At 35.8% G+C, this 17,199-nt stretch overlaps 1 protein-coding gene and 1 long non-coding RNA gene across 3 annotated transcripts in view; one reads left to right on the plus strand and one right to left on the minus strand.

Moving 5' to 3' along the window:
* UGGT1 (UDP-glucose glycoprotein glucosyltransferase 1) overlaps positions 1–17,199 on the minus strand; it is a 45,781-nt gene that overhangs the window by 23,706 nt on the left and 4,876 nt on the right. For both annotated transcript variants that reach the window (XM_084529841.1, XM_084529840.1), the window contains exons 6-20: positions 16,421–16,595; positions 15,505–15,601; positions 13,638–13,716; positions 13,409–13,509; positions 12,481–12,580; positions 11,298–11,358; positions 8,269–8,360; positions 7,470–7,620; positions 7,068–7,187; positions 6,219–6,304; positions 5,188–5,323; positions 4,307–4,438; positions 2,314–2,478; positions 2,017–2,137; positions 1,119–1,217 (exon numbers count right to left, since the gene is read on the minus strand). In XM_084529841.1, the coding sequence (XP_084385967.1) occupies positions 1,119–1,217; positions 2,017–2,137; positions 2,314–2,478; positions 4,307–4,438; positions 5,188–5,323; positions 6,219–6,304; positions 7,068–7,187; positions 7,470–7,620; positions 8,269–8,360; positions 11,298–11,358; positions 12,481–12,580; positions 13,409–13,509; positions 13,638–13,716; positions 15,505–15,601; positions 16,421–16,595 (1,715 nt within the window). The remainder of the gene's footprint in view (positions 1–1,118; positions 1,218–2,016; positions 2,138–2,313; positions 2,479–4,306; positions 4,439–5,187; positions 5,324–6,218; positions 6,305–7,067; positions 7,188–7,469; positions 7,621–8,268; positions 8,361–11,297; positions 11,359–12,480; positions 12,581–13,408; positions 13,510–13,637; positions 13,717–15,504; positions 15,602–16,420; positions 16,596–17,199) is intronic.
* LOC311441569 lies at positions 4,332–10,103 on the plus strand. The gene is made up of 3 exons (XR_014696079.1): positions 4,332–4,469; positions 5,437–5,499; positions 9,696–10,103. It is a non-coding gene; the product is annotated as an uncharacterized lncRNA (long non-coding RNA).

Consider the following 17,199-nt stretch of genomic DNA (forward strand, 5'->3'; position numbering starts at 1 on the left):
CACACACCACCCCATGAAGGTATTTTTTTTTTTTTTTTTTTAAGACCACTTGCATAAAAAGCTGTGCCATTATGACTTGAATTGTTTGTTATCTTCACTCTTCAAAAACTAGCAAGACAGCACCATTTCAGTTCTGCTGCTGAGCCATCTATACATATAACGTCTTTGTTATCTTTAAAAAATAAATGTGCTACAGCATTACTATAATCAGATACCAGTTAAGTATCTTATTTGACCCAGAACTGTCAAGCCATAGGATTGCAAACTAATACGTACTTAAAGGAGCATGCAGAGAGAGAGGTTTAATTAATAACCTACAAAGAGAAAGCAAGAAACTCCTTCAGGTTTAAGTGGCAACACAAACCAAAGGCAAACACTAGACAGAAGCAGTGGGAACACTTAAGGCCACGCATGCAGCTGGCTGAAGTAGTACTGGGGAAATTTGAGAGAGCCTTAGTAAAGAAGAGAGGCAGGAACAAGAGGAATTGGTTAAAATGACAGCAGCTTACTTATGATTTCTAACAAAAATGCAGAAAAGGCCTGATTAAACTCTGTATTATATCTGTGCACACATTTCTTATAATAAGCAGTGTAGCTGAGTTTTAAGACTAACAGGGGACACAGGTATACCTATAATAAAGCGATACCATCATTAAAAAAAGCAGTACGTGCACTGGGGAAATAAAACCAGCACAGACCAGGTTGGCAGTTGCCTTATATAATGGGCAATAATTTTTTTTTTTTTTTTTTTTTTTTTGAATCAATACACCTTTTAGTAATTTTGAATTAGGAAAAAGAGTTATAGTCCCCCTTTATATTTTTTCAGTCAGCGTAATTGGAGGATCGGAGCTTAACATTGCTGTGTTTCTGATGGTTTTATGCAATGCAGCAAGAGCAGGTTGGGTGGGACTCCATTATTAATAGGAGGCTGGGTTTACAGATGGGAACATTTTTGTTCTATGCAGATGTCAAGCCCTATAAAAATGTTTATTTTTAACACTTAGATCGTACCGCTGTCCACAGGCCTGATCAAGGTTCAGTGAGTGTCTTGAGTACTGTATGTATGCTTGGAAACATGCAAGAATAAATTTGGGTTCATAATCCACTGCAGATGTTACCTTTCTTTGTTAAGTAGGTCATGCTGTTTGCTACAGCAGCTGTCTTCTCTTTGGAATTCAACGTGGTAAATCTAGCAAAGTCATCCACAAAAAAATTATCTGACAAAGAGAAAAAGTATTTAGATGCCAAAGCAAACAATTTCCATGTAAAATTACAGAAAAAGGACTACTATTATGAAAATGGTAAGAACACATCCCACATTTTGTCCCCTGTGATACTGCTTTTTAGATTTAATTTCCATTACTAATATATAACAACTTTAAGAATGTATTTTTTTTGTGTGTCATAAATGAATAACTACATTGCATTTTTTATATGTAGAAGTTAATTGAAAGAATTATTTAAGTGTCACTAGGTTCAGGTTAATTTATTTAAACAATATACATTCAAAATCCTATTGTTTTTACTATTTTTCAAGAAAGGTAGTTGAACAATTGTATTTGCAGTCCTGACATTATAATGCAGAGTCTCTGCATGCATTCGGTGTTATTACTTAACACTTTATCCATGAGAAGTTCTGCTAAAATATATGGCACAGCCAGTCCTAAGTAATTCCAGAGATAACTGTCATGCTCAACTCAAAAGGAGGTTAGAAGTACGAAACAAAATGTTGCTTTATATACAGAGTACGTGACTGTACTGTTTTTGACTTTTACTAGTGTTCCTCAATTTCATTATCATAATCCCCTAAAGATCTGTATAGAAGTAAAACAAATTCCTGTTCTGAGAAGTTTGTACATACTGATGCTATTATTGTATGTAGCATCTCCCCCAACATCAGGACTAGAATGTTACTTGGGGTGCTGTTAATGCTTTGCCACTAGAGTTTTCCATTGGGACAGCAAATGTCTTTGAAACAGGTATTTCAGGTTTAATTGAATTAAAAGCATCCCTTACTCATTGCTGTCAGATCTAGGTACTCTCTGTCAGACATTAAGATCCTTGAGTTAATTCTTGGAACAACATTAGGCTGGTTCATGATATACTCAACCACATCTTGATCATTAGATAATTCACCCTGAAGAAAAGAAAAAAAAGGTGATATTTAAATATCACACACATATTTGCCATAGCTTAATAAAATAGAAGTTTTGCAAATTAAGTTGTTCTGTGTATTGCATATTTATGGACTTCAGAGAGAAACATGATTTGGAAAAAACTGCCTCAAAAGTCACAGCTGAACTCAGCACCTACCAGGTATACAGCTCGCTGGAAGATGCTTGTGGTTTCCAGGATTTTGTGCATCGTCACAGTTTCTAGGTCATCAGGATCCAGCTGATCTTTTTGAAAAGGCATTCCATTGAACAGCACTACAGGGAGAGGACCTACACCAGTCTGCTCGTAGTAAGCTCTTGCTGCCTAAATCCAGGGAAGGAAGTAGCTTTACTATGTCAGCCTGTTACTACAGGTGTTCACAATGTTTCTACGCAATATCCACAAATGTCTGTTCTAAACACACGAAGATGTCTTTTCAGCATTATGTAAAAACACTTCCTATATCTTACATGCATATGATGGCCTTGTCTTTCAGCATTTCAAAGCAAAGAGTTGCTTTATACTATGGAAGTGCAGGTAACTAGGCAGCGGACTAGCAGAGTCCGCTAAGTTCATTAAGTTCATACTGTAGACAAGTTGATAAGTTGATTCTAATGAGCATGTTCTGGTAATAGCAAAAAAATGGACAATATGAAACCTGCATTTCCTCTTTAGTTCCCATGGAACTATGCAAGCACTGGTATTTGCAACACAAGACAGGGTAGGATTTTATTATTATTTTTTAAGAACATATTGTATGAACATCTGAAAAACACTTAGTTTTTCAACTAAAACTGCCCCTAAAGCACAGGAGGTTATTATGTCAAGATAAATTTCCATATTTCATGTAACCACTGAAACATGTACCATCAATACCAATGCTCTGTTATGGATAGAAGTTAATAGGGTTCTACTGTTTGTGGCTTTCAAGACCTCTAACACAAATCCTCAACTTATAGTTACTTTTTAAGAACACAGACAAATATCACAAGGCTTAGATCACATGAAAGAGTGCTCGGTGTTGGTTTTGTCCTTTATACAGAAAAAATCTCTCTCTAAAGGCTTCCTTCCTTATCCAAAGGCTTTTCCAGTGTTTTAAGACATGGTCATGCTGAATGGTGTCACGTACAACAGTTGTAGCAAGGCCTCCAGAATGGCCTTTTGAGTCTTCTGGAGGACAGCACCTCGCATCTGTTAGGAGCATCAGGGGTGGGTGGGGGGTTGCTGCTTTTGTTTTGGTTAGCTTTGATTTGGTATCTAGTATGTAAACTGCGAAGACTTCTGTCATTCAGTAATTTGCCTTTAGTAGGTTTTTGTTCTCAGAATGCTTTCCTTCCACTTTCTTACACAGTAAGAACAAAAATGTCTATGTACAATCCTATTTATATAACCCTGACTGCATTCCTTACATTTGAAGATTCAGGCTGTATCTTAAGTGTTACAAAGTTCTTGGAGACAGGATTTTCATTCATTCATCTACAATTTGTATATGAATATAATATACATATATTATATATAGAATATAAAATCCCAAATAAGATCTGTCTCATCATCACATAAAATTGATCCAATATTATTTGCTCTCCCAACTTTTTCCACATAGGAAAGTATCAACCCTAAAAATAACCTAAAGAAACTATTTGAGGAAGATTATTGAATGCCTCACCATAGGAAGACCATTTTGAATTCATCTTCATTGCTTCGTTTCATACAGTATTCAAATACTGATGATGATAATAGATAAAATTCACGCCAGTCCCTCCCAAACATTAAGCTCCTTGGTCTTCTTATGAACCATTTCAGTGCCTCAATTTTTTTGATGCAGTTTTAAACTCTACTAAATTCTACATGCCAGAATGAATGTAGGATCTATGAGTCACAAGAAAGTTATCTTGATTCCTGTACCACAGAGATTTTAGAAATCATATAGTAGATATCCAAAATATAATATATATATATATTCTATAAAAGTTTGCACTGAACCTTTGCACTGAAGTTTGCACTGTAAGCATTATTAAAAGTCATACCAGTTCGATAGTTTAATAGATGCATGCTTAGTAAGAGAGCTGTATGAAGAAAAAATACATAACCATAAATTCATAACAGCTTTGAAGCAAAATGGTGAAAAATGTTTTATTTCCTGAATTCTTACCTTTCTGTTTTGATCATAGGCAGAATCAATTCCCAGAATGCTGTTCACTTCCACATAAGGATACTGTTTCTCAAGAACACTAACCACATGCTCCACTTTCAGCTGATCTCCTGTTTTTACTTTGTTATATATCTGGAAGGGGGATACAAATACAAGTTTGCAGGTAAGCTGACCTACCACCTGTATTCCAGTAATAACATAAAACATTAACATGATTTGCAAAACATATTTTCTGCTGAAACACAATTATCCACTGAAATAACATCTAAGTACAAAGCTAGAAATTACAAAGTACTCATAGCTGTGAAAATCATCCTGCTTTACCTTATAGTCATTCAAATGACTATTCTTCAAATGTACCTTTAATTACAAAAGTAGGGCTTGGAAAAAGAGATGATCAAGTAAAGCATATCCGAAGAGCTACTTTTCCCTTCTAAACTCAAGACATGCTCATGAACAACCGAGTAAGCCTCACATGTAACATATACAACTGATTATGTTTCCTTCTTGAAAGCACAAGATTTTGCTTATTTGACTTAAAATTTTATATTAAAACAAAACTGAGAATAGAAGTCATTGTCTTGAAGCTAAAAGCAGTATAATATTACAGTACACCCCAGCTTATAGATTTCTAAAACACAGTCAAACCAAAAGTGAAAATGCATTTGCTAGTTCCTACATGTATATCACTTCATGGGGCAAAAATACAAAGCAGGAGCTATTCAAGATAAAAATTATATTACATTGAAGATATACAGCAGTTCAGAATTCATTGGCAGAATGAGGAATCAGGCAGGATTAGAAAAAAAAACTTACCACGCTAATCTTATATATGTGGAAAATATTAAAAATACCATTTTCCATTTTAAATGAATACTTACTGACATGACTGTCTGGAAAGCATAATTATTGTCCATTTCTTGTGCCACATAATTGTATACCCTAAGAAGGGCAACACCAGGATCCTGAAGTCCATCAACATCCTCTGAGTCATTAACCACAAAGACTAGTCCTATCCTGTAATCAAACAAACTCCCATAATGTGAATCTATTATACTAATAAATAATCAACTCTTCATACAACTGTGGAATACAATCATCATCTTAAGCAAAGGTTTTTCCCTAAATAGACTAAATAGAAGATTTTGAGCAGAGTGGCCTGGAATCAACATTATGACATACAATCTCTAATGGTGAGTCCATCAGAATCTTGCTTTCATCTTTTATCCATAGTACTTGCTTTTAAGTTTGTTTTGGACTGTTGAAGAAGTTTTTATTCAACTTTGTTTTTCTAGTAGCAAAAGTTACATTTAAGAATTTTTAAGGAACAATGTTCAGTAAGTGCCATTCCCAGACACCAATACAAGATATTCAAGGTGCTCGAGCTAGTCCAGAGAAGGGCGACGAAGCTGGTGAGGGGCCTGGAGAACAAGTCCTACGAGGAGCGGCTGAGGGAGCTGGGCTTGTTCAGCCTGGAGAAGAGGAGGCTCAGGGGCGACCTTATCGCTCTCTGTGGGTACCTCAAGGGAGGCTGTAGCGAGGTGGGGGTTGGTCTGTTCTCCCATGTGCCTGGTGACAGGATGAGGGGGAATGTGCTAAAGATGCACCAGGGGAGGTTTAGGTTGGATCTTAGGAAGAACTTCTTTACTGAAAGGGTTGTGAGGCATTGGTATGGGCTGCCCAGGGAAGTGGTGGAGTCACCATCCCTGGAGGTCTTTAAAAGATGTTTAGATGTAGAGCTTAGGGATATGGTTTAGTGGAGGACTTGGTAGTGTTAGGTCAGAGGTTGGACTAGGTGATTCTGAGATATTTAGATATTTAACATTCCTAAAGTGTTCTATCAGTAAGTATTTTACAATTGCAGAAGTTGCAAGAATGAACATTAAAAAAAGCAGAAAAAGACAGTAATTACCTCAGTGGGATGTGGTTACTGAAGAACATCTCTGCCACATTCAGTAATTCTGCTGTGGTCTCGTGAGTAGGATCTACTATCAGCACCTACCCATATATTAAAAGTGAAAGGTTTCTATTCCCTTAAGAAGTCAAGATACTCTTCTTAATTCACATTTTGTTGCAGTATTATCAATCTCATTTTATACACTAACAGAGAGATGAGACCCACTAAGTCAGAGTTTCTCCTAAAACCTTTAAGAAACCCAGAATCATAACCGAAAATATCCCATCCAAGCTGGTCCTCTACCATCTACCTTCTAGAGCTACCATAGAGATTTCACAAACTCTTTATTGGATCTAAATATAACCAGTTTTCCCAGAGACTAAAAGGACACCCAGGATTAAGCTGAGGACTGATGACCATCCTCAGAAGTCTTGGTGCAAGAATGCTTTCTAACTAAAACAACTGAAGCTGCTCTTAACCCCATTAAGGAAATACTAAGTAACAACTATGAGGGATTTCATGAACCAACTTCAGGTATTACAAAGCTGTAATGCATACAAATTCTCCCTTGTCAGATGATAGTTTGTTCCACCAGTGGAGCAATTTGTGGATGTGTAAGTGGCATACACTCAACCAGCCTAATAAATGCCAGAGAACCATGTGCAATAATTTCAGTCGTAGCTCACTACTACAGTAAAACAAAATATTTTAAGAGAGATCTCAAGTGGCAGAGAATCCAGAGTACACGGAGGTTAAGTTCCCAAAGCTAATGTCCCTGATGTTAAAAACAAAACACAACACAAAAGCAACAAACACACACAACACCCATCAGCACATTTCATTTCTAGACAGAATACTACTTACAAAGTTATGGAAGTTTTTTCTGATTTGTCTGATCACCCCTGGAAATGTGGGACGCAGCAGTTCTTGCACACTGTAAGGCCAGGAATTATACCGACTGTCAACTTCTAGATTGTTGATCCACTAACAAAAAAAAATAAAGGCATTTAAATGACTGTCTGTTCTTCTTGCTCAAGCCTGAGATTCTAAATATTTTAAAATCAGATGATATATTGAGTACTATGTGAATAAAAACTAACTTTTGAGAAGAGTTAATTACATTTAAAACACAGCATTTGTTATCCATACTGTTCTCTTTTCTTCACTGCAATCAATTATGAGGTAAGAACAGAAGTTCCCCTGACAGCTTAAGAATGCACCGCTCAAAGGCAAATAAGATATTTCCTTTATAAAAACCACACGCACTGAAATAGCAGGGCTTCTGATGTCCACAGCATAATCTGAATCTGATGGCTGAATGTTCAACTTCAGAACATTGTGCAAGGAAAGACCCTCAATTCCTAAGCTGTGCAGGCCTTCCATAACACGGGCTTCATTGCGTAGTACATCAATCAAGCTGGAAGGAAAATAAAAAAAATATGAATTTTAAAGATGCAGCAAATAACTTGCTGTATCCTAAGAGTAACAGATGAAAGGTATAAGTGCAAAGATTTACTTATATTTATAGGCTTGTTTATTTTTCATAACTGTCCCAAGGAACTTGAGACAACTTAAAGTCACTCAATTATATTTCTAGAAAAAAACTACATTAAATAAAGATAAGTAAAGCATGAGACATATGTAATTTCAACTCCATGCTATTGAAACAGATCTTGATAAAAAATATAGGGTGGTTTTCACATTAAAAATGTACATGGACTTATTCTTTGAGAATCAAATAGTCTACTATCTTCAGAATAAAATCTGAAGACAGTCCCTGGAAAACAAGATCTTACTTGTTCACAGGACATAGCACAACAACAATATAAAGGTGACTTCCCATTCTGACATTCTTGGGTATTGCGCTTCTCTTATCAACATTTTTGTAAAACTCATTTTCATAGTAGAAGGAAACATGATTTGCATTTTCCAGCAATTAACTTTTAAACCTAACCTAAATATGCATACATTTTGAAGATTCAAAACTGTCTAAATGACTTTACTACCCATGCACAAGCAGTATACAAGATTCTAAATGATACAATTTTTCTGAAGACATTCCTACCTAAATATGTCTTGAGTGTCTAAATCAATAAGTAGTCCATTGATGAAGAGAGCAGAATCTCCCGGTTGTAACCCTAATGTTCCTTTGAAATACTGAAAGAAAGTAGAAAGAAGGGCATTAGAAGAACACTGTGCACAGAATAAATGTTACTGGAGTTCAGTGTGTCAAAACTGTGGATTTTATCTCCATTATTATTCCAAGTTGCATTATATTACTTCCCAGCTACAGTCTTTATTGACTTTGTGCACACACTCATACCAGAAGACACAATCGAAGCTATCTAGTGCATAGACACACAAATGAGACTTCTATTTGTTTCTACATGACTCACTAGCAAATTTGGAAAGTTCCTGAGTAGATTTTTTTTTTTTTTTTAAAAAGAAATCAGATTACATCATTAGAAGTGCCTGAGAGTTGTCATTTAATATTTTTTTTAGCTGACAGCCCACAAAGTAGATTGACAAATAGCATCCAGCTAACTATCCTAGCTCTTTAAAGCTTAGTTTTGAGAAAACCAGATGTTTACATGCTGGATATTGAAGGGTACTCACGAGGAGAACTAGCTACTGTGTTTAAGGTACCAACTAAGTCACGGGCTAGTGGATATGTCATCAATGAAAAGCAGATGAGCTGTTTCTGTAGTCTGATCTCCCAAAGATCAGGCATCCCACAAACAGAAAACTCTTATGAATACACTGGAATTTCTTCCAAGTACCTCTAAGCAGTACCCCAACTGAGTGGATAGTTGTTGCAGAGTTGATGAACCACCACAGAGAACAACTTTGAACCAGAAGAGTTAAATAAAATACAGTCCTCCCGAAGCAAAGTTCACAACTCTAGCAAGAAAAAAAATACTGTTTTTTTAAACTTAGAAATGTCACTGTTGCCTTCCAGTACCTCTTGCTATGCAGTATCAGTTATAAAATTCCCTTAAGAGGCACAATGAACACTGAAGGAGAAACACAGTATTTGGACATTAAAAAGCCTAATATCATGAAGAAGAGCAAAGCAAATGGAGGAATAGCAAAGTACCAAATAAAGTACCAAGAATAAGAAAGCAGCATCTAGTCTGGAAGAATTTAAATATTTTATTAAATAATAAAAGCTCCCAGAGAAGAGCTGAGTACATGCAGTGTTAATTTATACCTTTTTATGAATAATTATATACTGAACTATAACTTACTAAAAGCAGTGAACTTTACTACCAGGTAATATCCACACAAACCGACAGTCATGCAAAGAATAGCTTTGAAGGGCAGGGTTAGATGTAGCCAGATCTGGATCTGGTAACCTAGATGTATTTGGAATGAAACCGCATCCACCAAACCATGGGGGGTTACCTGAGGACCAGTCTGATCTAGCACAAAACAGAAAAGCCACCAGGTAGCTTTAACTTGCACTTACATTCTATACTTTGTCCCTTCCAGAACCACACCAGACGACAGTGTCAAACCGCATCCCTTCTTTTCTCATTTTATTGCTATTGAACAACAAGGGATTTCTCTTTCAGAACAGGAATCTCAGGGGACTGGTAAGTAGCTTCCAGTAATTTTGCATTTACTATGAGACTAGCGAAATATCAGTGGTCAGATTTTAAACAAAGACACAACTGTCTACATTTTATAGCAGCAGAGATAATATACCAAAATCTATTGTTTGGCTTTGTTTTATTACCAATTACAAGATTTCCTAGCATTATTTTTTTCAGTGCTTTGCTAACACCAAATAAACAACAGAGCTGTTGAAACATTAATCAATGACCTCCACAGATCCCTCACAACATTTGTTTTCATTTCAAAACACATGTAGACTTATTTAGATAACAGTTAAATGTTTATTCCTTTACTATTTTCACTCTCAAAACAACAGCGTTAGGACCATTTCTTCCACATAGTGTGGATCATTTTGAGTCATGACAGAAGTTTTCATATTTATTATGCTGTTTCCTTGTAAACGCTGATCAATTCAGATATCTAAGCACCATCTCAAACTGCATGATGAGATGCATCCTCAAAAACCTATTAAAAGGTGCTTAAAACTTCTAAAGCAATAGCTTTCTAACAAGCTACATTCCATTCATCTCAGACATTTTAAAATAATCCAAAAATATAACTACCTTTTCACTCTAATAATTTTCACCAAAAAGTGCCCACACTTAATATCCAGTTGCTTTTGAGAAGTTCAAGATACAATCAAAACTAACAATCACTAACTTGAAATTAGTGAAAACCTCTTTTTAACTGTGAACCAGAATGAGCAGTGCTGTGACATTCGGATTTTACACATCTGTTGTACTATTCAAGCAAATATAATGTCAGAGACTTGAAAGAACAGCAGAGACAGTACTACAAGAAACGTATTAACCATATCAACATTTTGAGCTAACAAGCCATCACAAGGGCATCATACTCGGGGTGGTTGCACAAGAAGCAAGGACTAATGTGACAGGCATCAACATTTCTACTTCATTACTGATGCAGTCCTGTCCTGATTATAAGATTAAGACTGTCTATATGGATATCCTAAGAACACCTAAGCCATCTGTTTTCAGAAAAACAAATAGAACATTTTTCCCCAGTGTTACCTTCATTGTATTTGAAGTTCATTTTATAATGGTAAATAAATACAGTTTACAGATTCTAAGTTCAGAACGTCACTTTCATATACATTAAAAAGTGCTTGCCAAATAACTGTTGGAGCACTTGACTACTGTGAACTATTACAGTGACAGCTCTAAGAACAAAATCCCCATGCCATCTTTCCTCAACAAACTCTTGATCCTACTCGAAGAATTTTTTACCGGCACTTTCATATCTGGGTAAACAACCTAAATTATGTTCTTAACCCATGTTTGAAAAATTGAGCCCCTTCTTTGCTTCCCAGATGCATACTAAGACAAAATTGCATGTGAAAACAGTGTGCCAATATTTGGGGCAAACTGACATTTTTAATAAATTAATATTATCAAAGCTTGAATTTATATTATAATATAAGTGCAAAATCACTACATTACTTTCTGGACGCATTACCTTTTGGTTCTCTTCAATTTCTGCTCTAAGTTCGGAGGAAACAACTGTTTTTGTTATGGCTCTGCAGAAATAAAAACATGATGCTGTGAATCATCTTTCTGTTTATCTAATGGATAGATGAGATATCTAATTATCCCACTTTTTGTGCTTTCAATATATTTATTATTCTAATATAAAAAGCTACAATCAGAAGAACCTGCACTTTGCAGTATCAAGCATTTTTTCCTGAAATATATACATAATTCAAGAGAACATAAAACCGTTGTTCACATGCCAACTGTACCAGGAAAGACAAGCTTTTGACTCTGTGTCTAGTTTCACATTAATCCCATAATAAAAGTGGGCAGCTTCCAGAAAGATAGAGGTGGAATCTGACAGCACAAAATATGGGGATTTCACTCTTTGTGGGCTCCCATTCCTTTCCTTACATTGGATCTAGAGATTGAACCGTCACAGAATGGCCAAGTTCAGTTTCTGGTCATATTTGTGAGCTAAGTGACAAGATCATCCATACTTTAAGAAGTTATCAACAGTACAATCATAACATCCATCACTGGGGATAAGACCAGACTTTTTTATTTTTATTTTTTTTTTTACACTCAAGTATATCTGCATCTACTCTAAAAAGGAGCAGCTCCTGCATCATCATCTTTACAACCCAGGTCATGAAATCTATCAAAAGAAATCTACTTCTTCACTGGTTGGGCAGGCCACATTATGACTGAATTACCTGAGCACATTCAAATTAATTTCAAGAAATTGACAAAGTGCAAAGAACAGTGAAATTGCACATCAACATCTGACACAGCTGACTGGGCTGTCTGCTGAAGTGAATCCCAAAAGAGTGGGATCCAGTGAAAAGGTTAAGCTTAAGACATCAAATGGAAATCCTACCCAATAAATTCTTGAGGACTCAAAACAAAAGGTTCAGAAGCATTTCACACCAACAGCTCAGGTCTGTCAAATTTTGCACTACTCCACACCAACTGCCGAAGAGAAACACTAAGATCCTCACTGTAATCATAAGCTGAAGAACATTTCTGCATAAACCTTCTCCGGTGTTCGCTTTCAGCTAAATAGAAATGCAGACATTAACCCAACCACTGTTGCCCGTCTCATGTTCTGCTGTGAAAAATGACATGAAAAAAAAAACAACTTTCCAAGTATTCATTATTGGAATTACCTGGCCTTTGTAGGAAAATTCTGACTGAGATCTTTCATGACCATCAAAGCATCCACAGGGGGAGCAGTCAAAATGCGTGCAGCAGTTTGAAAACTTAAATCTACAGGTGAAACAACAGTAAAATGAAAACATGCTATTGCAGTCATCTTAATTCTGGCTTTCAACTTTTTTGCTCATTGGTTACATATAAAAAAATGTATTTACTTTTTCATCTGCACCTTTAGATACCTTCTTTTGTCTTCTTCCCTTCTATGACTTGCCTTGAAGTAAGTAATCCTTTCAGTATGAACCAATACCACCTACAGGTAGCTTCAATGAGACTAGACAATCACTTTTTTTTGTTCTGAGTAGGAGGATCTACCCTTCAGAAGGGGCCTAGGGAATTATTTCACAAGCTAGAAATACAAATACCACTTGATTGGATATAGGTAGATTCACTGTGGCTACAACACACGTTCAGTATTTCCTATTACTTTTTTTTTCCAGAGAATGAACAACCCTTCCACAGACTTCTACTGATGATTTGCAAGGAAATAGGTCATAGCTGCATGCAGAGACTCTTGAAATAGATTTCTTTTGGTCTTGAGAAATCTCAGCTTTCCACACCAAGGATGTGATCGTGGAAAGAAACTTTACATTTCCTTTGCTATTCTGCATTTAGTTAGTTTAAGAACAAGTGGCTTTCTATTCTTCAAAATATAGAAAGCAAACTTCACTTCAGAAGTCCCATGAAATAATCTTTCAAAAGGTATTTCAACAGGACTCTGTAAAGAAGCTTTAGAAAGCTGGTTGCTTCCAGTGCAGGAATTTACAGTCAAGTTCTCTGAACTGTGTGCAGCCACTACCGGCCTCATTTTTATAGAGCACGGGAAGATAGGTTTACATTAAGTTTTAGCAATGCTGTATTGAAGCTGTTCATACAGATTACCTTGTAATTGCCATACTTTCAAAGGTGCCATTTCATTGGTACTCTCCACAAGGTGTTTTCTAAGTTCTTTCAGCTCTTCCGTCAGGTCAGGATACAACTGCCTAAAAAGGAATAATGGTAAAGCAACTCTGGGGTTTCCTGTAAGCAAGTCTGCTACTAATTTGAAGGAACTAGCATATGAAGAAGTACGCTGCTAACACATATGGTTAACCCAACAATGGAGTTTTACCTCAATTTCCCAAAAAGAAATCCTTGAACTTCATCGATGGGGTCATTTTCATCTATTACTGTAGCATTCACATCTGTGCCTATAAACACAGAGAAGGAAAACACTACCAAAGTATTCAGAAGTAGTTTTCATGCCTATTTTGGTAAGTTCAACAAAATGATACTGTAGTAACTGAGGACAAGAAAAAAGCCAAGTTTCAGGTTCACTTTGGAACCCGTATCCAGGACACACTAACTGTACAAACTAACACTGTAACAGCTGAAATAAAACCTAGTTGGATTGCTTAGAAGCAAAAGCTTAAACTAAATGGAAATCTCAGAGACTCAGATTTAGGCACTGCAGAAAAAATCACTGGGGCATAGGAGCTTTCATGACATGAAAGCTTTGCAGAGTACGTGAAAAACTCCTATCAGAAGCATAATCCTGATTTTAGCCCCAAAATACAGGATAAAAAACAGTATCCGAGTCAAGTCCAATTCTGGGCTTAAATAACAAAAAGATCTGTGCAAAAGACTCAGACAATCTCTTAACTAGGTGGACACAAACCAGCTCCAATCTACAAGTTTCATTCTCAAGTCTAATCAAAAAGTCCCAACCTTTTGAATGAGTGCTTGCTTATGGACATGCAGAAACAGCACAGGCACACATAAGAGACTGACCAGAATCAGACAGGAGTTTGATGAAAACCACACAACTCTAATCTGCAGCTTACCCAGATGGTTTGTCTATTTTCTAAAGCATTTTTAATCACTGCATTGATACTGGTGTAAAACTTTACAAGCTTACAGATAAGAAACTTTTCCCCAGAATTACTTTCACATAGACACTTGGAGACAAAGGCTTCCAACCTCCTATTTTACACACAGTATCAGCACTTTTGCATGACTTGATAATGTATTAATGGAAATTTAAACACTGGTAACAACAATTTTAAGTTGAATCATCTGCTTTAGTATTCTTGTTCCTCTCAAAATTAAATCTTCCTAAAAATAAAGACCAGTAGTTCTGTTTGTCAATACTCTAGACCATGGCAAGATATTTTAAGTCAGAGATTAGATCTGTATCTAGAAGCTGGATAAACTGCAAAACTCAGTTCAAAATCTAAGTTCTCTTCTTCACAGCTGTTATCTGTAACTTAAAAAAAAAGTGTTTTTTTTTGTTTTTTTTTTTTTAAAGTCATAAGTAAAAGCAGAGAATTCTGTTTACCTTTGTGTGTGTGTATACATATTCATACGTATGAATATGTATTGAATACACATTCATATACGAATACACACACACACACACACAATAAAATAGCTTTGGCAGATGCATGAGAGTTTGAAAAACAGATCAGTGCTCTACAGAGCAGCAAAAGCAAAAAAACCTACAGAGCATTCTGTTTTTCCAAAGAACAACATGAAACATTCTGCTCTGAGGATGGATAAGCTAAGGGAACTGGAAGTAGAGGAAGCGAAGTGCAGTACATCTGCAAAGAAATGTGGTTATCTGGTGAAAAATTAGTTGTATTAATAGTGCCATTAATAAGATCTAGTGCAGTCATGACACCGTTCTGTCCAGCATTTCAGAAATAAGGAAAACAAGTGCCTCAGCAAATATATGATTCAAAGAATGTAATCCCAAAAAGAGAAAGAGAAGACAGTGATTTTTGTGATTTCAGATCAGAAGGACGAATATCTGCAATTCAGACATACATATATATATACTCATATATAAAACTAAGTATCCCTGTAAATATGAATGTATATACACAAACCCCATATATCCTGTATACATTATAAGTAATCTATCTATCCATATATATAAAAAAATATATCCCCATAAAATTAAAATGCTCACATTAAAGTAGTTTAAAATAAGAATTCACCTTTCACCTGCGTATCATCCTTGGCCTTGTATTCTGTACTTTTAATAGCCAGTTCCACACCATAGCCGGAGAGGTAGACTTTTTCTTTACTGGGATTCTGTAAGGAAAAGCAAACAGTACATTGCCACTCTTTGTTTTGATCTACAAATTAAAAGCTGCCATTTCCCAAAGCTAAGAAATTTCAAGCTCGTATCCATTTTAGACCCAACTGATAACTGCAAGTTAGAAACAAATGAGTGATTCTTCAGTACTGTACTGTACTAACACAACTGTACTGAGACCTACTACACAATGACTAGGATAGACAAGTTACTTTTAAAAAGGAAAGTGGTATATGCAATGTATGATTATTTTATCTGATGTCACTAGAAGTAACTTTTTTTTTTTGCATTCAAGTCTGGCTACTAGCTGCTCTGCTGAAGGTTTTAGCACCATTAAGCAATATTCAGAAAAAAGTCAAATAGAAGTCTGAGCTTTTAAAATGTAGAGTTAAATATCAATCCAGTGGTTAGCAGTGGTTATGGGAGGGAGATGGAAAATGGGACAAGTTGTACTAGGACTGGTAAGTGGCTCTGTAACAAAGTGGCCTTTCATTTGAAAATTGGACCCTATGGTTAATCTCTGCTTTTCATATCAAGTAACTTGAGTGGCCTGATTGTGGAAATATCTGACTATTATTTGATAGAACAACATTTTTCTAGGTTAAACTCTGTAATTTATCTGGAGACTATCTCTGCATTTGTAAAAACCAAACGATTCTCTTACTTAAACAATCAGGAGACGTTAAATAGTCTCCAGTCCTCAGCTACATGCAATGATATAATAATGTCAGTATTCCATATTACAATCAAGCAGCAATGCATTATGTAAGTGTAAATTTAAGAGAATCAAGTTTTTGCTATGCAAATATACTTACAGCAATATAGTGTCTGAGGATGTAAGTGATTTCTCCTGCCTCAGCCTTTAAAACAAGGAGTTTATGGAATCTGTAGAACTCCTCTGTGCCAATCTCAGCATAAAGTATGACGATGGGACTTTCAGGATTTGACGCTGGGTACCTGTGGTCCCCTTTGAACAGAAATGGCTTTGGCCTAAGAGTAAACATGGAAAATTATCAGTGTGATTCATACTGTGTCCTTACTCAGTGCAAGATTCATTATTTCTTTTTCTCATGTTTAATAGCTGTTTTTGTCTTCGCTGAATACATGTCAAGTTACTCCCACGTGTTATCACAGTTGACAGCACTTGACGCATGTTGATAAAGCTTCATTAAAAACAGACATATGAAAAGACAAGTAGCTAGGTGCTATTTTTAATCGAATATGATACTTTTTTTAAAAAATGGTAACTACTTCCTTTAATTTTTTTTGATTCAGTTCTGTATAGAAATACAAGGCTAACACAGCACATGTTCTAGGAACTCAAAATCATGAGGACCCTGCCCTTGGCTGACTATACAAATAAGAAAGTGAATGAGAAGACCATTTTCAACTTCTGTTTTTAAACCACGTCTAAGATACATTGAAGTATTTAAAATATTCCCAGTGAGTCAGCATTAGCAGCCTATGAGCTATTGATGCAATATGTTTGCATATTAACAAAAATAACTTATTTTTTCAAAAACAGAACTAGCAAGATTCCTATGAAGACAAACCACCAAGATTTCTTTTTAGGAGGAATTATATTTCACAGTTC

Source organism: Aythya ferina (genome assembly GCF_964211825.1).
Source record: "Aythya ferina genome assembly, chromosome: 9".
Classification (NCBI taxonomy): Eukaryota; Metazoa; Chordata; class Aves; order Anseriformes; family Anatidae; genus Aythya; species Aythya ferina.